The sequence below is a fragment of the Monodelphis domestica genome, chromosome 2, assembly GCF_027887165.1.
Source record: "Monodelphis domestica isolate mMonDom1 chromosome 2, mMonDom1.pri, whole genome shotgun sequence".
Taxonomy (NCBI): domain Eukaryota; kingdom Metazoa; phylum Chordata; class Mammalia; order Didelphimorphia; family Didelphidae; genus Monodelphis; species Monodelphis domestica.
Window position 1 is genome coordinate 346,136,326 of NC_077228.1, and position 23,747 is coordinate 346,160,072.

Sequence of the window (23,747 nt, forward strand, 5' to 3'; positions counted from 1 at the left end):
AATAAAATGACTTAACAGTTAATCTTCAACACCTACATGCTTAATTTTTGTGATTCCAAGCATTGTAGAGATTCTACTTTTCACTTTCACTATGGCAACCACGCACATTTGTGGCTGTGTACAGAAGAGAAAAAAATGAGAGGTGTGATACACAAAGTGTGTGGAGCAGCTGGTATCCTACTAGGCACTTTACTGGTCTTCTTCACCCTACCATTGTAAAGAGCTCCTTATGCATTCATTGCATATTTCATTGTTTGCCTTTAAAATTCAAGCTTTGTGTCATAATTATGCCTCTAGAGCATAGTGCAAATCCTTTGGGCTCCAAGGCCAAGCATGCAAAGTCAGGGTGGTGGTTCAGGGAGAAAATAAAAAGAAAATAAAGAAAATAAAGAGAAAAATTAGAGAAAACTGTGCTGGAATATCTGCAGCCTCTGGGGACCAGAAGATCCTTAAGGATCTCAGACAGGAACATGAAGCATATGTTACTTATGGATTCTTTTAAGCTGGTGCATCCTTCATGATCTCCATGCTACCCCTAGCTTTGAAGGACAGTGTTGGAAGTGATGTTAAGACCTCACCAGTCTGTGTCTTCATTCAGTAGAAACTAAAGTCCTAATCACCTCTCCTTTGGTTTTTCAGGAAGTGGTCAAAGTACAAAGGTTTACAGTAATATAATATACAGTACAACACCCTCTCACTGACATCTGGCACAGTAGAAGATAATATTCAGACTAAAAAAAGTTTCAGTTTTACTGTGACACTAATACATTGTTGGTGGAGTTGGGAACTGATCCAACCATTCTGGAGGGTAATCTGGAACTATGCCTAAAGGCCATAAAATTGAGTATATCTTTTGATCCTATATACCACTACTGAGTCTGTATTCCAAAAAGATAAAAAAAAAAGGAGAAAGGACCTACTTCAGTTTTTTTGGTTTGTTTTAGTTACTTTTTAGTTTTTATTTAGAATATTTTCCCAGGGTTACATGATCCATGATTCCTCCCCTTCCCAAAGCCAACAACACTGGGATATACATGTATCATTGTTCAAGACCTATTTTCATGTTATTCATATTTGCAGTAGAGAAAGAACCTACTTGTACAAAATATCCATAGCTGCTCTTTTTGCAGTGGCAAAGAATTGGAAACTGAGGGGATGTCCCTCAACTGGGGAATGGCTGAATAAATTGTGGTACATGTTGGTGATGGAATACTATTGTGCTATAAGGAATGATGAACAGGATGATTTCAGAAAAAGCTAGCAAGACTTTTGTAAATTGATGCAGAGTGAAATAAGCAGAACCAAGAGAACATTATACACAGTAAAAATAATATTGTAGAATGATTAACTGTGATAGACTTAGCTACTCTCAGCAATACAATAATCCAGGACAATTCTGAAGGACTTATCCACCTCCAGAGAAAGAACTATGCAATCAGAATGCAGATCAGGGCATACTATTTTTCTCTTTTGTTTATTTGGGTTTTTATTTTGGGGTTTTGGTTTTATATGAAATGCAATTATACAATCTTTCAAATAAGTTGCCTATTTGAAATGGCTGCTATTAAGTAAATTTTAGTCTATATAAGGGCAAAAAAAATCATGATTCATAAGTTCTATATTCCCTGACAGTATAAACAAAAAAAATCCTCTTGTATATAGAAGTATTAATGCTGGATGAAGTGAAGGGATCTTTAAACTACTGATCCTTTGTTTGGAAAAAGCCCAATGTTTTTCTCTGGAAGAAAGGTGCCAAGGGAAGAAATTACAGTGTAATATTTCTAACTTTCTCCATCTATTATGAGATGCCTCTTCTCAATTCTATACCAAAAATCTCTTCAGTATCATCTTTCACCTTCTCTTCCTTTGCTTTAATCTCCAAGGGGAAAGGGGAATGAGAAAGAGAGGGGATTAAAGATTTAGATAGGAACTATTTAAATGTGTGGCATCATACTAACTTCCAAGTGCTTTACAAGTATTATCTCAATTGATCTTTTTAAAAAAGAACCTCTCTCCTCACCAAGGCCACTATTTCTTCTTATGTCCTTGATCTAATCTCTAGTTACTTCTAGGAATTTGCCCCTTCTTTCCAAAATCCCTTCTCTATCCATTCTCTTCAATCTTCCCTAATCCACTGGGGATCCTTTCTCCCTTGCCTCAACTAACATACCTATATTTCTCCATCCCCCCGAACAAACAAACCTTCACTTGAACCTACAATTTCCTCAACCTATCATCCTTAACTTTTCATAGCCAAGGACAGGGATAGGACCTCTGATTTTACTAATGTAGGAAACTCCCAGATATAGGGATTCCCTTTACCAATACTGGTTGTACTTTCTCTACAACTTAGCTCTAAACAATTGCCAAGAGCACTGAAGGGTTAAATGACTTTCTTAATCACAAAGCCAGTATTTATTAGAGGCATTATTGCATCTAGTTCTTCTTTGTTCCAAGGCCAGATCACTCTTCATTGTGTCATAGCTTCTTGTTTCATAGCTCAACTCCTGGAAAAAAAGTCTACACTCCTTGTTCCCACTTCCTCATATCTCCCACTCCCTTCTCAACTGCTTGCAGTTTGCAGTTGAACTTATCTCTCAACTGAAAATTATTCTCTCAGGGTATGCCAGAAAACAGCTATTGCTAAAAATAATGGCCCTTTCTGTCCTCATCCTCCTTGAAATCTCTGTAGGATCTAACAATATATAGATCACACATTTCTAGATTTCTTTCCTCCTTGGGTGGCTAAAACACTTCTCTCTCCTGGTTCTTCTCCTACCTGTCCTACTGTCTTTAATCAGTCTCTTTTGCTGGATCATCATCAATGTCCTGCTCCCCATCTGAGTATACAGCTATCTAGGCTCTATCCTGGGTCCTCTTCTCTCTCTCAATGCTTTCATTAATTTCAATGGGTTCAACTATCATCTGTATGTAGAACACTACTAAATCTAAATATCCAGTCCTTTTCTTTCTTCTGAGCTCCAAGTCCTGTTGCTTACTAGAAATCTCCACTTGCTTATCTCATATAAGCTTGATATATCCAAAGTATAACTCATTTCCACTTGAGTTTGACATCACTGGTAGATAGTATACTCTGATTATATTATTTCCTGTTCTACCTCCTTTGAGTTTCACCCAAATACTTTCCATCACACTTCCCTCCAACAGGTTCTTGGATTTCCTCACTTGAGTACATTTTATTATTATAAAAATGACATTTCATCCCTCCTTTTGCCCAATTTGATATAAAGTATATCCCTATCAGAGCCATATCCTTGTTAATAATATTATTCCAAATCTCAGTGATATCTATCAATCAATCTATCTATCTATCTATCTATCTATCTATCAAATTGGTCTACATGCATTAAGATCTTTGATTTATCTTGTTTGTTACATGTATCTTGTGCATCAATCTGTAGGGATCCATGGTGGGCTATATTACTGGTTCATTTCTTGGGTTTTGAGAACTTTGAGTTCTATGATTATTTTAGTCTCTCTACTACTATTTTCCCCATATGGCATTGCTAATTTCTATGGAATCTAACTTGATAAATCTAAATAAGTGGTTTTGTTCCACTTCTTTTCCTTTTCCTTTAAAAACCATTTGATTATATTTTAAAGTTTCCAGGTAAATGCATTTTCATTAGGCTTTGTCAAATGCACTATATCTTTGGTCAGGAGCCTCTCACTCCTATATTTTAAGCCATAATTCCAAAATCCAAATCTCATTCTCAGATATACATCATCTTCTTAACCAAAATACTAATTACTTCTCACTGTCTTTCTCTCTTGATTTTTTTGATTTCAGTAAACAGCAGTGATGAAACCACCACTTGTATCCCTGAGGACTTCAATTTCTTACCCAAGACTTCATAATCTTCAACAATGCTTTCTGGGGTCCTTGCAACAATATTACCATAAGAGGGTAGTAATCATTGAGTCTCACAAATCCCAGAAAGGTGTGGAGGTTCCTTGTTTGGTCCCATCTTAGATACATGCCCTAGGAAGCCAACAGACCATTCCATTGTCATCAAGCAACAAGTAGCTACATCAGTACCCCTTACCAGAGGGCATCTGAGGATCCATTCCCTTGAAGGTAAGTAATGGTTTCTTCTTTGGAGTTTTTATCCTGCTTCTCTTCAAGAAGAGTCTTATATTTCTTTCTTATCTCAAAGTGTTTAGTGGTTCTTCTTTCTTTTCTCCTCTGTTATATTTTTTTTCTTTAACCTTCCTGACACAAGTTAACATTCCATCCCACCTCTTCACTTTTCACTTCACTTTTTTCACTTTTTACTTTCATAGGTTAAGGTCTTTTCCTTTAACTTACTTTCCTTATCTGCCTTCTCTTCTTCCTCCTTATATCCTTATTCTGTAGCTCATCTATTCCTTCTCAAAACCATCTTCTTAATTTTTGAGTTCTTATTTCCTTTAGTCTCAGATTCATTCAAGTTCAAGACCTGGTATTCCACATCATGTACTTACTAGCTCTATTTGGCTCTGGGAAAGTTATTTAACCTATGAGGACTTCAGTTTCCTAATCTATAAAATGGGATGTATGTGGGGGGGGGGTTGAACTTTTAGGTCCTCTAAGTTTCTTTCCAGTTCTCTCATATTTTCTGGACTTCTTCACAATTCCAAAGTCTTTCAACTACTAGATTTATTTGTTACAAGGATAAATTGTTATTCAAGAGGTGAAGTTGAGAAAGAGGCCTGGATAGGATAACAATGTCAAAATAGTATAATATTCAGAGGAGCAAAGAAGGAAATTCAAAAGGGCAGTACTGACATGTTAAATTTAACACATTTGAGTCTTTTCAGCAGAGGGGCCTTTTCTGGAGAAGAGTCTTTTGCCCAGAGACCCTTTTACCCCCAGGCTGGAGATCAAACTTTCTCTAGCTCCCAAACCTTTATTTTCCTAACCTAAATAAACCTATCTACTGTCCCTGGAATCTGGCTCAATTCAATTTAATTCCCTAGCATAATTATACTAAAGAAAAGAAAAGCCTGGTCAATTTCCCTGCCTGGTCAATTCCCTAGGGCGGGGGGGGGGGGGGGGGGGGGGGGCAGCTACCTTCCTTTCCCTACCTTTTCCCTCCATTTTTCACCATCAACATACTATCAAGATCAAAATAATGAGAAAAGAACAATCAGAGCACTAAGAGAATGGTCATTTCTACCTTTGATAAGGTTGACCCTGAGAATATGAATGGGAAAGAAGAGTTTATGACCCTCAATTTTCTTACCACTTGAGGTGATAAGAAACCCCTGATAGGAAAAGGGAGATGCTTATGTTCCACTGATTTATGATCAATCCAAGGGAGCAAGAGTTTAAACCATTTCCTCCTGTCCTTTCCCCAGTTGTTCCCCCAAAGAGCTCATTTTTGTATCTATAAGAATAGTACTAATTACAGTTCACTTGACCTGGTTTCCTAAGGATATCTAACTGCCATTACACATAGTGACAATCATAAATATAATTACATCTGTAGCAGACAGATTTTGTTTTTGGTTTCATTTGGTTGCAACATGAATCTATTCTCACATGCTCAGATCTTCTTGCTCACCCAGCAGAAATGGGTGGTCCCATCACAACTTTTAAGAAGTCACAATATGGCAAGTTTATATTGAAATGAAACACTCTCTAAAGCCAGATAATGTTGCCACCCAACCTCAGGCTCCAAGTGGAAGAATAATTCTTTGGTCTTACCAACAGTTACTTTGACCACTCCTGTTTTGGTTAATGACTTCAGATCATCAGAACCAAACAGAAGCTAAGGTTAATCAAATAAAATAAGAAAGATCTCATAAAACTTGTACTTGGTTTTGCCTATACTAACTTAACAGAATTTATCTTTCCTGTCTAAATTTATTTTATGCATGGTATTTTTAATTATCTTCCTTAACCTGGACTTGTCATGGGGTTGGGGAGAATTGATACTAATAGGTTTCATTTATATAACATTTTTAAATTTATAAAAAGCTTTCTGAAAAATAACCTAGTTCAGGGTTAGATGGCTGCAGGTGGGAGTGGAGTGCTACAGGATGCCCCCATATTCAAGGACTGTTGGAATAAAATAACTGCTGAACTCTTCCTAAGGAAAGCTGACTCCAGGAAAGGTAGTACAGATGCAAAAGACTATGGCCGGGGGGGGGGGGGGGGGGGGGGGGGGGGGGGGGAGTCTTGCAAGAGGAACAAAGAGGCCGAGGTGGAATTTTTAAGGAAGCATTTACAAACCTTTGACATCATTAGTGATATGAGAGAGAGAACAAGATCCAAGTAGGAAGAGGAACCTCACAGGCTGAGGAGATACCAAGGAATCACCACTTCCCTAACATGAGTTACCATCATAAGTCAGGCAAAGCAGAATCAAAATATGATTTTAAGTCTCTTAATTCTAGACAATGTACACACACAAACCAAGTTCAGTTTTCATTTCTACACAGATGAATCGAGATCTATATCTCCAGTCATAGACTCTCCTGAACTCTAAGCAAGGCAATAAAACATTTATTAAGCATTTATAATGTACCAGGTACTATGCTAAACCCTGGGAATAAAAATATAAGCAAGGATAATGTTGTGATGGAAAAAAAACAAACCAAAGGGGAGCTGAAAAGGTCGGGGGAGAAGGACAGGCACCCACAAAGGAGCAAAGTTCAATGAGTCAAAAGTAGAGCTGATCAAGCCATTCTCCAACTGAAAAATGGGCAAGGGACATGAATAGGCAGTTGTCAGTTAATGAAATCAAAACTATTAATAATCACATGAAAAAAGTTCTAAATCTCTTATAATCAGAGAGATGCAAATCAAAACAACTCTGAGGTATCACCTCACACCTAACAGATTGGCTAACATGACAGCAAAGGAAAGTAATGAATGCTGGAGGGGATGTGGCAAAGTAGGGACATTAATGCATTGCTGGTGGAGTTGTGAATTGATCCAACCATTCTGGAGGGCAATTTGGAACTATGCCCAAAGGGAGCTAAAAGACTGTCTGCCCTATGATCCAGCCACCCCAAAGAGATAATAAGGAAAAAGACATGTACAAGAATATTCATAGCTGCACTCTTTGTAGTGAAAAAAATGGAAAATGAGGGGATGCCCTTCAATTGGGGAATGGCTGAACAAATTGTGGTATATGTTGGTGATGGAATACTATTGTGCTAAAAGGAATAATAAAGTGGAGGAATTCCATGGAGACTGGAACAACCTCCAGGAAGTGATGCAGAGCGAAAGGAGCAGAACCAGGAGAACATTGTACACAGAGAATGGTATAATCGAACGTAATGGACTTCTCCATTAGTGGCAGTGTAATGTCCCTGAACAATCTGCAGGGATCTAGGAGAAAAAACACTATTCATAAGCAGAGGACAAACTGTGGGAGTAGAAACACCGACAACTGCCTGCCTAGAGGGGACATGACAGAGGAGAGACTCTAAACGAACACTCTAATGCAAATATTAACAACATGGCAATGGGTTCTAATCAAGAACACATGTGATACCCAGTGGAATTGTGCGTTGGCTATGGGGGGGGGGGGGGGAAGAAAATGATCTTTGTTTCCAATGAATAATGTTTGAAAATGACCAAATAAAATAATGTTTAAATCTGAAAAAAAAAAGTAGAGCTGAGATAGTAACAAAGAAGAATGAGCTCTTCCTCAAAATGGATATTCCAGAAGGAACTCACCAGTGGGAAAAGGGGGCCACAAGCATGGAGACACATTCCAAGGTGTGAAGGCCAGAGGCTCTGAGGGAACTTACAGGGTAAGAAGGCAAGTGGAGGCTTGATGGAAAAATCCAGAGAGAAGCAGAGCCAGGAGAAAAATCAAGATCTTCATTTGTACATGACCAACTGCCTATAGAATATTTCTATCTGGATATCTCTCAGTATTTCAAACTCAGGCTGCACAAACAGAAGTCATAATCTTTTTCTTTTTTTCCAGAAAAAAAAGATGCCTTTAATAAGCAAAAACTTTTTAAAAAATCTATAACATCCAAAGGATTGTTGGCATCATATTAAGTTATAGTATTGTAAAGTATAAAAAGTTTCATTCCATTAAAGAAATAAATGTAGGTGCTACCTGCAGCTATTGATATGATCAAAATGGTAACTGGTAACACATAGGCAAAGCAGCTCCTAACAGTTGCACTTGCAAATAATATGGCGAGAAGGAGAATTGACCATATCTGAAGATGAGGAACTTCTAATTAGGGACCAAAAAGATGATAGACAAATTATTTTCTTAGGTCCCCCTTCATTCTGAGAAATCCTCCCAAATAGAAATCATGTACCAGCAATTATAGATGAATTTCCATGATAAGAAAGCAAAAGGCTCGATTAAGTAAAAGTCTCACTAATTAACATTGGATTACACTAATACTTAATTTATCACTTTCCCACCATGCTCCAGCAGCCCATACAAATCAACCCACAAGCTTGTACCTGGGACCCACATATTGACTGCCCATTCTACTAAAAAGATTTTTCTGGACTATCTCACTCCCTGCTTGTCTTCTACCCTTTTGGAACAAACAGCAGACATTGATTTTGACCAGACACATGAGGGGTAATGTGGAGGCAATAATTAAGCTGTCTTCTGCCTAAGATGGGCAGTTAAAGAACACCAAGTCTGCAGAGACTCTGAAAAAACACTTATACTACTCTCTCCCAGATGTATAAAATGCAGAAAAGTCTCATTCAATTCATCCAAAAATGGAAAGGATGAGTGTGAGAAAAGGGACTGGTACAGGGGGTTAGTATGACTGATTGAGCTTAGCTGGAAGGAATAGGGATTTAAGTCCATCTATGGCCAGTCCTGTCCCCCTGAAGATACATAGGGTTGAGACAGTGGATAAGAAAAAGTAAAACCCTGACTAGGAAGCAGCTGTGTCTTCCAATACCAGAGGTATACCCATCACCTAAGGAAGAGAAGTAAGAAAGTGAGAGATGAACAAAAAGAAGTAAGGATGAAATGCAAACGATTTCAAGAGCAATTAAAAATGTCAAGTGAAAGTGGATAAATTAAGAAAGGATGCTAAAATTAAACAAAAGGTAAGTACTTAATCCTCAAAGAGACTGAAAAGTTGTCTTAATAAATATTACATTACAAACAAAATTGAACCAATTCCCTATAGAATCCCAAGAGAGTATGGAATACCAATTCCAATGAAAACTATAGAAGTAAGAAGAGAACAAATGTCAAAATCTATCACCTTCCTAGCAGAAATAATAAGCATATCAGGAAAACCTGAACACATGGTGGTGAATTTCTCCTAAGAAGCAAAAGAGAGAATAATATAATTTGAAGTACAAAAATAGGTACAGTTAGGAAAAATTGAAGAAAGGCTAACAGCAATAATTTTTTAATTTTTATTTAGAATATTTTTCCATGGTTACATGATTCATAATTTCCTCTCCCTCACTCGCTCTTCCCCCCTCCCAAAGGTGACAAGCAGTTTCACTGGGTTATACATGGACTATTGCTCAAAATATATTTCTATGTTATTCATATTTGCAGTAGAGTGATTCTTTAACATCAAAACCCTACACATATCCCTATCACACTCTGTGATTAAGCACATATTTTTCTAATGCATTTCTGGTTCCACAGTTCTTTCTCTGGTAATGGCAATAATGTTAAAAAGAACATATGATCTCTATATAAGCAAAGGTCACTGACTTCAAAAACATGATGCACATAGACAAATTAAGTATCAAAAGTCTCAGAAAAAATGATAAAAGATTTACACAAAAATAATGCAGAAAATAATTCAAGAAAACTTCTAGAACTTCTAAATTCTGGGGAAAAAAAAGACCCCAATAGTGAAGAAATCAAAAGACACATAAATATAATTATATACTTCAAACTCTAAGACAAAATTCTATGTATTTAAATTAAACAATTCCAATGAGAAAAAAAAAACATATTGTGTACTGTAAGAGAGAAGTTATAAAAGGAGAGAAAAAATCAGATCCAGCAATGAAAAGGAACAGCTCGAGTGGGGGGAAGGGAAAGGAAGACTCAAGATTCCAGAAAGGAACAGATGAGCTGGGAGAATTTAAAACTGCCAGCTTATTTCTGGTCAGCTCTCTGCTGGAGTGGACAGTCTGAGACAGAGGATCCCTCTGGACACTGAATACCTTCCAGTGAACCCATAAATCTCTCTGGTACAAGCTGAAGACAAAAGAAGACTGGGACTTTATAGGAAGCCATCTACTGAGAAGATCTCTCTTCCCTAAATTATCCTAACCCTCAACTCATAGCCAGATTAGCTTAGGAGGAAGGACAAACCAAAAAACTGACCAAAAGGAGGGTCAGACAGAAGCCTGAACCCCTCAGGATTTGGGGGAGGGGAGGTCAGTTGTTAATTTGCAGGGATTCCTATATCCTACTTTCCTCAAACAACACCCTCACTCTCCCTGCCCTATGTGTTCTCAAGAATAAAGTGTTACCATTTAGATCAGGTCTGCCTGCTTGCTGATACCAAAAAAGGAGACTGAAGATTTGGGGAGAACCAGTTCAAGACCAGGGCTGAGGAGTGAACTAAGTCTCAAAGGAAAAGGTGGCAGTTAGGATACTGGGAGGATCCAGAGGCAAAAAATTTACCTGCCTCTCAGCAACAGCTAAGATCAAGAAGGGAGGCAGTGGGTCATTTCTCTAACACTTTCTCTTCCAGTCCTTAACCTCTATCTCCCAAACCCAATCTCTGGGAGACATATTCTGTCCCTCTGGAAGACAAATTGTGCTATCTTCCCAAGGGGAAGAGAGAGGAGGATCAATCTTTTCCCTCTCTCCATTTCTTTAGTTCTCTCACCTTCTTTCTCCAGTTCCCCAGAGTGTGTGTGTGTGTGTGTGTGTGTGTGTGTGTGTGTGTGTGAGTGAGAGAGAGAGAGAGAGAGAGAAGGAGAGAGAGAGAGAGAGAGAGAGAGAGAGAGAGAGAGAGAGAGAGAGAGAAGGAGAGAGAGAGAGAGAGAGAGAGAGAGAGAGAGAGGAGAGAAGGAGAGGGAGAGGGAGAGAGAGAGAGAGAGAGAGAGAGAGAGAGAGAGAGAGAGAGAGAGAGAGAGAGAGAGAGAGAGAGAGAGAGAGAGAGAGAGAGAGAGAGAGAGAGAGAGAGAGAGAGAGAGAGAGAGAGAGAGAGCCCTCCTTCTGATGATATATTACAGTAATCATCCAGGAGGAAAACTTTCAAATATAAAGGACATTTGAATCAAACAAGACTATTCAACAAACACTCCCATAGAAAAACAAAATATGCAAATTTCAAAGGAAATAATGAAAAAAGGTCAGATTAAAAGGGGAACAGCACTTCCAGACATCAAAATGTGTTATTTAGCAGTAATCATCAAAAACCATTTGATACTGGTTACATTTTTTAAAGATTATCAAATTCCAAACAAGGAAGAATAAAAGAAAAACTCAATAACCCAGTGTTCAATAAATTCCAAAATTTAAATTACTTTAGGAATAATTACTAAGGGCAGCTAGGTGGCTTACTGGATTGAGAGCCAGGCCTAGAGAGGGGAGGTCTTGGATTCAAATTCCAGATTCAGATATATCCTAGCTGTATGACCCCAAGCAAGTCCCTTAACTCCTATTGCCTTGAAAACAATAAATCGTATTAATTCTAAGACAGAATGTAAGGGTTTGGAAGAAAGGAAGGAAGGAAGGAAGGAAGGAAGGAAGGAAGGAAGGAAGGAAGGAAGGAAGGAAGGAAGGAAGGAAGGAAGGAAGAGGAAAAGAGGGAAGGAAGAACTACTGATTAAACAAATCTGATAGATATTAAGCTTATATGAACATTTTAGATCACATTCCACAAAAATTCAAAATGAATGCTTGGCCTTAATAGTAAAGATGATACCATTAAAAATTAGATGGCAAGCAAATCACATCTTTCACAACTTGCATATATAGGAAAAGCATTCTTAACCAAACATGGGATAGTCAATTACAAAAGGTAATTTCAGATAATTTCAACTACATGAAATTAAAAAGATTTTGCATGAATAAAATCAATGCATCTAGTCTTAAGAAGTCAAATGGGAAAAAAATTATACTAAATACCTCCGAAAAGCATCTCAGCCAAGATATAGACAACTAACAGAAATATAGAAGAGAAAAACACATTCAGTAAGTGGTCAAGGAACATGAACAAATATTTCCTAAAGATTTTTAGCTCCTAGAGGTCTTTTTCTTATCATTTTTTTCTGATACAAAGTATATCTTTAATAAGTTTGTCTATTTGATTTCTCCAAAGGACTGAAACCTATCACTTTACTAACACCAATAGAAATGCAAATCTGAGGACTTACCTTGCAACAGGAAGACTGACAAATGTAACAAAAAATGGAAATGCTTAAAGCTTGGTAGAAAAACATGCGCCTAATGCATTTTTAGTGGAGCAGTTACTTGGTAAAACCTTTCTGCATAATTTGAAATTATGCAGAAATAAAGTGACCAAAATCACTGTATGCTTTTTTTTAAACCCTTCCCTTCCCTCTTAGAATCAGTATCGTGTATTGGTTCCAAAGCAGAAGAGTGGTAAGGGCCGGGCAGTGGGGATCAAGTGACTTGCCCAGGGTCACACAGCTAGGAAGTGTCTGATTCCATATTTGAACCCAGGACTTCCCATCTCTAGGCCTGGTGCTCTATCCATTGAGCCACCTCACCATCCCCATATCTATATATGTTCACTCAGAGATGGTAACAAGGAAGTCAATGACAAAAAGCAAAGCCTCAAAATAAATTATATGTCACCCCCCACCACATACACTTCTTTGCAGAGGTGGAGTTCCACAGATGTAGAACATCATTTAATATAAAACTTTGGATGTGTAAATTGGTTTTGTTGGAGTTTTTTCCTTCTCCCTCTTTTTCTTACTTTTTAAAAAGGACATTTCATTGGGAAGGGGTAGAAGGAGTAAGTGACACAGGGAGAAATGTAGATAATTTTAAAACAAAAACAACAGAAACCAACTAACACTGAAAAACTAAAATTTTCCTATTTACACTGCAAATGAATGAAACAACAGATGTAGCTAAAGATGTTCAACTGACTACATGTATGATATTATTGAAAATGATGGTGGAAAAGATTTGGAGAATTTATTATCTTTTTCTCCCAAACCCTTACCTTCTTTCAGACATCTCCATTTCTACAGAAGGCATCATCCACACTCTCTCTTACCAATCCCTCATATTCAAGTTGCTAAGCCTTATAGATTCTACCACCATAACCTCTAACTTCCTTTTCTTCTCTCAATTCAAAATGTCACCATCTCAGTTCAAATGGTCATCACCTGTAGCTTCCAAATGTGTCTCCCTATTTTGAGTTTCCTTTTTCTTAGCCAATCACCACAGAAGAGATAAATTGGCATCATTGAGGATGCCCATCAATTGGGGAACAGGTAAACTAATTATGGTTTATTAAAGTAATGGAGGATCATTATGCCATTAAGAAATGACAAAAGGGACCGTTTGAGAGAAACTTGGATTTATATAACATTGTAAAGAAAAACAATTATGAAGACTGGAAAACTCTGATCAACGAAATAACCAACCACGACTCCAGAGGACAAATGAAGAAACATGCTACATACCACTTGACAGAGGAGAGAGACTCAAGAGAAAGAACAAGACATACGTTTTTTGACATGGTCAAAGTGAGAATCTGCTCTGTTTAATTACAAATACAGTGATACCTCAGTTTTACAATCGGCAAAATTGGAAACCAGTGAAAACCAAGGCAATTATTTCCATATGAATCAATGTAAATCCAATTAATTCATTCTAGACATTCCAAAATACATACCAAAAACACATTTTATAGAGAAAATAGTATTTAATACTAAAACAATAAGAAATTAATATAAAACTAATATAAAAGACTAATGTGAAGAATAAATGAATGTTTAATGTGGCATTTACCTTTCTGAAGACTCTTCTTGGCATATGAAAGACAGAGGGGAAACAGGGGTATTGCTTGGAAGGGGAATCCCCCTGAAATAAGGACCTTAGGTATCAAGGCATTATCTGGAAAGACTCTGACATGTAGAGGAGTTGTTACTTTGATTATGTTCCTCTTCTCAGCTGAGATACTATGGGCAGATTTCTATTTGAGATGGAGATATCTCACTCCCAATGAGGGAACTCATTCATTTTTTATATAATCATATATATATTCTCCTCCATATGCTTTATTTGATTTTCATTTACTATCTATATGGATAACTGGATTTATTTGCTTTTCAATACACCTATTACTCACTCTAAGCAGGAGAATGAATGGGCTGCCTTTTGTTTTCCCAAAATTAGCATCAAGGTCAAGTGGGCACACCTATGCAAGCAATGAACACTGAGACAAAATTTTTTCAGGAAAAAATTAATAAAAACTGAAACTGACAATAACCAATGTCAACGAAAACCAAGGTATTACTGTATTTGTTAAGAGGGGCTCTGTTTTGGTTCCTCTCCACCCCCACCCCCTCAATGAGAAGGGCAAACAGCATGGAGAAGAATGGCATAGAATCATTACTCCCCAGCCTTATCCAAATAAAGAGAGACAGAGCAAGAAACAAGCAAAGGAGGGAGAAAGGGAGGGAGGGAGGGAGGGGGAGAGAAAGAAAGAGAGAGAGAGAGAGAGAGAGAGAGAGAGAGAGAGAGAGAGAGAGAGAGAGAGAGAGAGGGAGGGAGGGAGGGAGGGAGGGAGGGAGGGAGGGAGGGAGGGAGGGAATGCAGAAAGAATGCAGAAATAGGGGTTAGACAGAGATAAAGAGAATAAAAGGAAGGCCAAAAGGAATCACTGGTAAACAAGACAGCTTTGATTTTATTATATTCTTAAAAAGAAAAGTAAGCTCTATATAATGAAGATTTCCTACAATCTTCTCCTTCTGTTCTACAATGTAAAATGTTCATTTTATTTGGTGTTTATTAAGTTTAAAATTATTATAAAGTTAAAATTTAATTTAAAAAAAGCTTGATATTTCTAAAACACAAGACTGACCAATGCTCAGGAAATGCCAATGGCTCTCTATAATAATATTTAAATGCTTCTGTTTGTCTCTCAAAGTCTTTCACAATCTGGCCATTCTTCTCCATGCAGTACTGAGTGACCCTTCCTATGAGCAGTTGTTTCCTAACCCTTCACCCCAGCCTGGGTGCTGGTCCCCTCCTCCCTAAAATTACTTTGCATATATTTTGCATGTATTGCTTCCCCAAGAGAACTTAAACACCTTGAGGGCAGAGAAAGTTTCATTTTTGTTTTTGTATCTCCAGTACATAGGGCACTAGCATTTCTTTCTTTTTTTTTTTTTTAATTTTAAACCCTTACCTCCTGTCTTAGAATCAACACTAGCTGTTGGTTTCAAAGCAGAAGAACAGTAAAAGCTAGTAAAAAAACAAATAAATAAATAAAAAATAAAAATAAATTAAAAAATAAAAAATAAATAAAAATAAATAAATAAAAAGAAGAGTCTGAGGTCAGATTTGAACCCAGGACCTCCCAACTCCAAGCCCAGCTCTCTATCCATCAAGCCACCTAAGTGCCCTGGAGCTAGAATGCCAAAACAGTTGTGAGTAGACACTTAATAAACACTTGTCAAAGAATGTACAATTTTGTCATGTCAGGAAATAAGACTCAATTCTTCCCCTCTTATGTTGTTTATTCTGTAAACAGTATGCATGGACCTTTTTGTTTTCAAAGAATATCTCTAAAACTGTTATGTACAGATCTACCAGGATATACTTGAAGCAGATAATGTCTGCTTTGTTTGCATTTCTAAGGTTCCCATAATAGGGAAATAATCTCTAAACAGAACCAAAATAATCCAAGCTCTTTCCAGAAGGAGATAATAGAATTGTTATAAATGTGGGGCATTAACTCAGTTTTTACAGGTCTCTACTCTTAGCATTACTTTTTTTTTCCTTTGAAAAACTCTTACTTTCCATCTTAGAATCAATACTCAGTATTGGCTCTAAGGCACAAGAACAGTAAGGGCTGGGCAACTGGGGTAAAGTGACTTGCCCAGGGATACTAGGAAATACTGGAGACCAGATTTGAATCCAGAACCTTTCATCTCTAGCCTGGCTCTCAATTCACCAAGCCCTCTAGCTGCTCCCCCCCCCCCCAATTACTTCTGAAGGGGATGAGTACTCATGACATTTTGCCAGCTTTCTGTACAAATGGAAACTACCTTTTTCTCACTAGTCATTTTTTCAGTTGAGTCTGACTCTTCATGACAGTATGGTGGCATGCCACTTCTTTCTCCAATTCATTTGACAGCTAGGGAAACTGAGGCAAATAAGGTTAACTGATAAGTGGATGAGGCCAGATTTGAACTCAGAAAAATGAGTCTTCCTGACTGCAGACCTGGCACTCTACCCACTGCACCAACTCAGTGCCCCCAGGTTTTTCTAGTCCTGATTTACTCCAACAATAAAGCAGTGGGCAGTGCCAGTCTGAAATCAAGAAAACCTAAGTTCAAATCCAACCTCAGATATTTACTACTCTACATTAAATAACTCTGAGAAAGTTATTTATCCTCTGTTTCAGTATTCCAAATGATATACTTAGTAACCACCACCACCAAGAAAAAACATTTCAATAAATAATGCACAGAAAAATGATGTGCAAAACTACAAACTCCACATTGTTTATAATTTGTTTTAAAATATATAAATCATTAATGGGTGCTAATATAAGCATCCTCTGCTTTTGAGTTCCCTTTAGATTTGCTTTGATACTCTTTTCCTCTTGATTTTGTGATTATTTTTTAAAACTGCATTCATAGTATTATTCTCTTTTCTTATCTTTTCATCTCTTCATGTTTCCCTCTTTTTTTTATTTCCAATAGTTATTTGTCATTTCTAATAGCATGATGCAATCCATTACATTCAAATACCACAAACTAATCAGCCATTTCTCCCAAACACTGCATTTGTGTTATTTGAAGTTATTTTGTCATTAAGGTCAAAGTTTCCATGAATATTTTATCATATATGCAAACAGCTTTTTACCCTCTCAATAATGTCCTTAGGGTCTAATCTTAGTAATGAGATCCCTAGGTCAATAAGCACGAACAGTTTTACAGCTCTTAATGTATATTTCCATCTTGTTTTCAAAAAAAAAGAAATTGACAGCTGCTCTAGCAATGTTGTAATAGGCCTGTTTCAGTTTCTTCCACTGTAAAATGGGGAAGATAATAACACCTATCTCCCAATTGTAAGAATCCAGTGAGTTGTCTAGCACTCAGTAGGTGCTATATAAAAATACTTGTTCCATTCCCCTTTCCCTAAATGCCTTAAATAAAACAACACCTTAAAACAAAATGATATGTAAGGATCCAGGGAGTTAATTTATTTGTAAAAACACTTAACACCATGCCTAGCAAACAGTAGGTGCAATATAAATGCTGTCCCACTTCCCCTTCCTAAATGTCTTAAATAAAACACCTTAAAACAAAATGTTATGTAAGGATCCAAAGAGTTAATTTAGTTGTAAAAACACTTCACGCTGTGCCTAGCAGACAGTAGGTGCCATATAAATGCTCGTCCCATTTTTCCATCCCTAAATGTCTTAAATAAAATAATACCTTAAAACAAAATGTTATGTGAAAGCAGAAGGGTCTTGTTCAAATAACAATTCATTCAACTTACCCATATATACAAGAAATGTCGATAACCACATCTATCATATCACAGCAGAGTTCATAAGTCTGCATATCCACAGGGGTACTATCTGTTGCAATATAAATTTTACTGACCACATCAAACAGAAAGGCCTTTTCAATCCCAGAATTCTGCAACAAAGGAAAAATACTGTCTTCAAGTGACCCTTGTTTTCAGGCAACAATACAGTTAAATAATTACATGCCTCACAAAATAGGAACAGACAAAAATGAAAGGTGTGCAAGTGTATCTCTAGACGAATTACTGGCTACTGACACAGTGGAAGTGAAATTTCAGACTTCTTTATAAAGGAATTATCAGAATAAATAAGCAGAAATATTTACAATAGAGTCACAAAGCTGAACAAAGATGATTTCTTGACCCTTGAAGTAATGACTTGTGTCAGCTAAGTGGCATAGTGGAAAGAGCATTGGATGAATTTAAATCTTGCCTCAGACATTTCCCAGCTGGGTGATCCTGGACAATTTATTAAATTTGTTTGCCTTAGTTTCATCATTTGTAAGATGGGGATAATATTAGCATCTAAATCCCAGGATTGCTGTGAGCATCAAATGATATTCTATTTATAAAGTGCTTTGCAAACCTTAAAGTGCTATATAAATACTAGTGATGAGGATGATAATGATGAGGATGAGGATGATGATTAAACTGGCAATTAACAATATCATACCCTATATAGATGCTTATTCCCTTCCTGCTTCCCTAATAAAATACAGTATATAAGAAATTTGATTCAGGTGGGGCATAAATACAACCCTGATAGCATGCAATCATTTCTATACTTCCCATCCAGTGAGCAATTATTATATGCTGCTTTGTGTAGTATTGCTGATTTTTTAAAAAATGTATATTTTATAAAATCACAGAATCCTGAGATATCAATAACATGGATATGTCTACCCAACTGGTTGCTCTTTAAAAGGTGGATAGTAATACCTAAAACCAGTCTGATAACTTGCACACAATAGGTACTCAATATCTGTTCAATGATAAATGACTTTTTGATGATTTCTGTAACTATTCTACTTTAATGGGGGGCTTTAATTTTGGCCATAAAACCCATTTAATCAGTGACCAAAATGGGACACAAATCTAATTCACTGTTGACCAAGGTCAATCTCAAAGACCTTCATGTTAACTGAACCGATTCAAAACACAGGCTAATTAATTTTCCAATGAACTAAACATATTTCCCAATCCCTCTATTGTCGAGAACTCAGAATTTATCAATTTATTAATATCAAATTATGGAATAACCGAGAGATGTGAAAATATTTTCAGTCCATACAGGCAGAACATAACAGTTTTAAATAAGTGTTTTGGGATTAATCTCATGAAGCAATTCTCAAACTTGGCAAATGTCTCCAGCATGTGTTTTACTTACTGAGATAAAGATGTTTAGTAAATTCTCCAGGGTTGGGAGCTGTGGAATCAGTTTCTGTACCACTTTGCTAAAAGCTTCAAATATAGAATGATCATATATGCTTGTCAGATAAAAGCTGAAAGAGGAAACAATGTTGTATCATAGTTTTCTTTTTTGCCTGTTGAAGAGGAATATGCTGCTCGTGTCATAATATAAATACCCCTGGATCTTTGCTGTATCAGGAGATGCACAATTCTTCCCTCCACCCCCTTCCCTACTTAAAATCATTAGACCTCCAGAAAACTCTGGTTTTCAAGTAAAAACTCTGAAGGTTCTTTTTTTGTAAAAATGTATCTTAATAAAAGCTGGGTGGTACTGTGAACAGAGCAGTGGACTTGACTTTTAAGGTTTAAATCCTGCCTTAGACATTTATTTACCCCTTGGGTGACCTAGACAAGTTACTTAACCTCTCTCAGAATCAGTATCCTCAGGGGCAAAACAGGGATAACAACAGTATCTAACCCAAAGGGTAGTTGTGACATATATGTAAAGTGATTTGCAAACCTTGAAGAATGCTATGAATGCTAAAAATTATTATTAAAAGGGGCAGCTAGGAAGCACAGTGGATAGAAAGCCAGCTATGGGGATGGGAGGTCCTGGGCTCAAATCTGACTTCAGACACTTCCTAGCTGTGTGACCCTGGGCAAGTCACTTAACTCGAATTGCCTAGCCCTTACTGCTCTTCTGTCTTGGAACCAATACACAGTATTAATTCTAAGACGGAAAGAAAGAATTTAATGAATAAATAAATAAATGGAAAATCTCTTATATACTTGGTAGTGAAGATAAAGTGAGATGATATTTGTAAAATACTTAGATCAAGAGCTTGGTACATAGAAGGTGCTTAATAAATGCCTATTTACTCATTTATTAAGTAGCTAAAAATGGGCACCATGTAAAATGTATTGCCACAAAGACCATGCCAGCCAGCATCCTAAAAAAACCACTCTCACAATGGAATACCTCCATCCCAGACCTGACAATAAGAATCATTAGATTATGCTACTTTCTAACATTACTGTTACCAATTTGCCAAATAAATGATAATGATGATGATGACAGTAATCACAACAACAATAATCATAACATTTATATAGTACTTTCAGGTTTACATCCATAGAATCATAGCTCTAGAGCTGGCAGGGACTTTGAAGGCCATCTAATCCAACCTCTTCATTTGACAGATGAGGCAACTGAGGCCTGGGGATGTTAAGTAACTTACCCAAGGTTTTAATTGAATGATGCAGACACTGCATTATGGAATATCCCAGCAGACGCCAGGTTCTCTTGCAGTCATTTCTATTTGAACTCTTTTGTGAAAGCAATACCAAGGATTATGGTTTTATCTATTAATGTATTTATCAGGAAGAGCATATTTCATTATCAATTAACCATCAAGATTCATTGATTTGTTTAATTATTAATTTAAGCCATCAACAATCTGTTATGCCTATGGATTACCTGATATAAAAGCACAATGTCCACCCTTCCAAAATCTTGTCCTAGTATAACTCATATATATGAGAACTCAAGAAAGGTCTTGGAATATATTAGGTACTTAATAAATGTCTATTTATTCACTGAGTAGCTAAAAATGGCACCAATTGGAGTGCCTGTGGTTTTGAACCCCAAACCTGCTTCTTTTCTTCTTTTAAGGTTGTCCCTCTGTTTCTTCTCACCTCAGGTGAATTTTCTCTAATCCAGCATCAGCAAGGTCATCATTTGCCCTCTGATGAATATCTCTTTGGGTTTCAATTTTATGATCATCTGACAAGCCATCCACTTTATGAATAAACACTTCAAAGTTGATGTCAGGATGTACCTTGTAGGCTCGAGTCACAGTGAGGTGCAGCCTGGCTAAGGCTTCCATATAATCATCCTAGTAAGAAGATAAAAGGAATGCCCATGAAGGCTTCAACAAGGTTAAAGGTTGTTAAAGGGCTGTCTAAATCCCCAGAAGTTAAACAGTTGGAAAATGATGTGGATTCACTGAAGTTCTGATCAGAAATGGGTTTTACTATCCAAGGCAAGAAAACAAAAGGGAAGCAAAATGTGTATGATTTAACCCAGGGTGACTCAAACTGAGGCTTAGAAACTCCACAGTAATCCAGAGACCAGAGTAGCAGGCTTTTGCACAGCTGTTTGATGATGGCCACTGGAAATTAATGGTTATATGAACAGAAAGGGATATCATCAGTGTGGTTCCGTGGCAAATGTACTGATATTAGAGTCTTGGGATCCAATTTCAAATCCTGGCTTTGTCACTCACTACTTGTTTGATCTTTCTGAGCCTGTTTCTTCATCTGTAAAATAATAGGGTAAAACTAAATGACCTGTAAGTTCCCTTTAAGCTCCGGATCTACGATTCTTTTTTTTCTTGGTTTTTCCCACTCATATTTTAACTCTTAGTTTTTCATAGAATATTAAAGTGAGTTGTTTGGGGGTTTAAAGAAAAAAAAAGAAATAGGTCATAGGGACGATTAGGGACAAGAAATGTGATTAAAACTTTGGAGAGCCACTTGTCTACAGTAGTTTAACTTAAAAAAAAATATATATATATATTCTTCTTTTTCTCCCCTCCTACAGATTTAATATTTTTGAGAGAAAGAATGAGATCCAAAGGAAGCAGGTAAAGAATATGTATAACCTTCTGATTAAATTGAGAGTGAACAACTAACTAGACCTATACCATGATACCTAAATGAGATATTTAACTTCAGTATGGACTCTGAAACATAAAACAATGTTCATTTGCTTTTCACCTGTACAAATATAATATATTCACCTTTTTACACTACAAAAATAAAAAAAAGATACAAAAGATCTAAAAAAATAGTTTCTTCTATTACCCTGCTCTTGTGAAAGCTTAAGAAAATAGCCGTGCATTATGCTTTAGACACAATAGATTTGAGTTTTGTTGAGCCATGAGGAAAAGCATGTTGGATAAAGATTAGATTAATGATTTCCAGCACTGTTTTTTCAACATTTGAAGTGTTTGTACTGCTACTATAAAACTCACAAAAATAGCTCAAGTTAATTTTAATTCACTTTCATTTTTTAAAGTTAAGAGGGCAACATTGTACAGAAGGGAAAAAAGCATTGTCTTTGAAGTCAAAAGATCTAGTTTTAAATTCTGCCTGTGTAACCTGGCACAAGTCACTTTACTACTCTTGGTGTCAAATTCTTCATTTGTAAAATGAGGACATAAGATTAGATGGCCTCTAAAGTCCCTTCTTACTACAAATATACAGTCCTGTGTGGGACCTTGATGGAGGAAGGGAGGGAGGAAAGGGAGAGACAGACAGACAGACAGAGTCAGAGAAAGAGGTTGTAATTAAATCAATCCACCTGAAAGAAGCCATCATAACATAAAAATATCAATCAATGCTCTGAAACATACAGCACTCTTCCATTACATTAAAAGCTCCTCAAAGGCAGGGATTGTCTTTTGCCTTTTTTTTTTTATCTTCAGCATCTAACGTGATGCCTTACTTGCAGTAGATGCTTTATAAATGTGTTTCTTTGTTTTAAAACAGACCTATCTCAAGACCTATATGCTTTGTCTGCTCCCTCAGAAAATTTTAGATATTTGAAGCCAAAAACTATTTCACATTATGGAATAAAATTAGCACCTAGAATGGCATTAGGAAGCCAACCAATAAATTAATCATTGAAAACAGGGAGTAACCATGAGTTGTGACACATGAGGGATAACTTGCCCTTCAGCTAGGTAGAAGTTACTGTTCATGTCATCAGAATTATCTACGAGAACATGGAAAAAACATGAAATTCTGAAAAGATATCTTTTCTGCGGTGTTACTTTTTTCTTATCTAGCAATCCTGCAATTGTGAAAAATTCATGAGAAAAAAAATTAATGGGTGCCAGTGGTTTGAAATAATAGAAATGTTGGACTTTTTGGCCAATTTTATTTTTGTTGCAAAGCTTGATTTCTAATAGTTAGAATCACAAAGAAATTGATACCAACAATGATTTACAGAAAAAAGCTTCACCTACTACCTAACAAGATGTGTTGGAGGGGGCAGCTAAATAGATCTGTAGGTTGGGAGTCAGAAGGTAAGGGTTTAAAATTTTTGAAAAAAGATGTGTTGGAGAGAAAATCTCAAATAAGTGTCTTCATTATTCTTTATCAGTAGTAAAGGGCAGATGTCAAAATGTTTTCTCTTAATTACCAATTTTCCTTTTTTCTAATTTAGTTAACTAATTAATTAAGAATGTTTTTCCATGGTTACATGATTCATGTTCTTTCCCTCCTCCTTCTCCTCACCCCTCCCAAAGCCAATGAGCAATTCACCAATTTTCCTTTTAAATGTCATTTACATAAGAGATGATTTAGAACTTGGGAAACAAATTCTACACTCTACTTCATGAAGGGGAAAAAAACAACCATTAGAAGCTTTATGCTTATTCTTAACTTCATGTAATGGGAAAATGAAAACATATTTTCCCATTTAAAAAAAACAACTTGACAATCCAGTGGATTCTCCATTATTATTATTACTAATAGCTACCATTAATATAGGCAGCTAGGTGGCACAACCAGGAGAGAGTGCCATGGCTGAATTCAAATTTAGCCTGAGACACTTACTAGCTGTGTCACCCTGGACAAATCACT

At 36.6% G+C, this 23,747-nt stretch overlaps 1 protein-coding gene across 3 annotated transcripts in view; it reads right to left on the minus strand.

Moving 5' to 3' along the window:
* The window catches only part of RRAGD (Ras related GTP binding D), a 62,126-nt gene that overhangs the window by 7,658 nt on the left and 30,721 nt on the right, over nt 1-23,747 (minus strand). For all 3 annotated transcript variants that reach the window (XM_001367201.5, XM_007484315.3, XM_016431184.2), the window contains 3 exons: nt 20,793-20,992; nt 19,075-19,189; nt 17,658-17,800 (listed from right to left, as the gene is read on the minus strand). In XM_001367201.5, the coding sequence (XP_001367238.1) occupies nt 17,658-17,800; nt 19,075-19,189; nt 20,793-20,992 (458 nt within the window). The remainder of the gene's footprint in view (nt 1-17,657; nt 17,801-19,074; nt 19,190-20,792; nt 20,993-23,747) is intronic.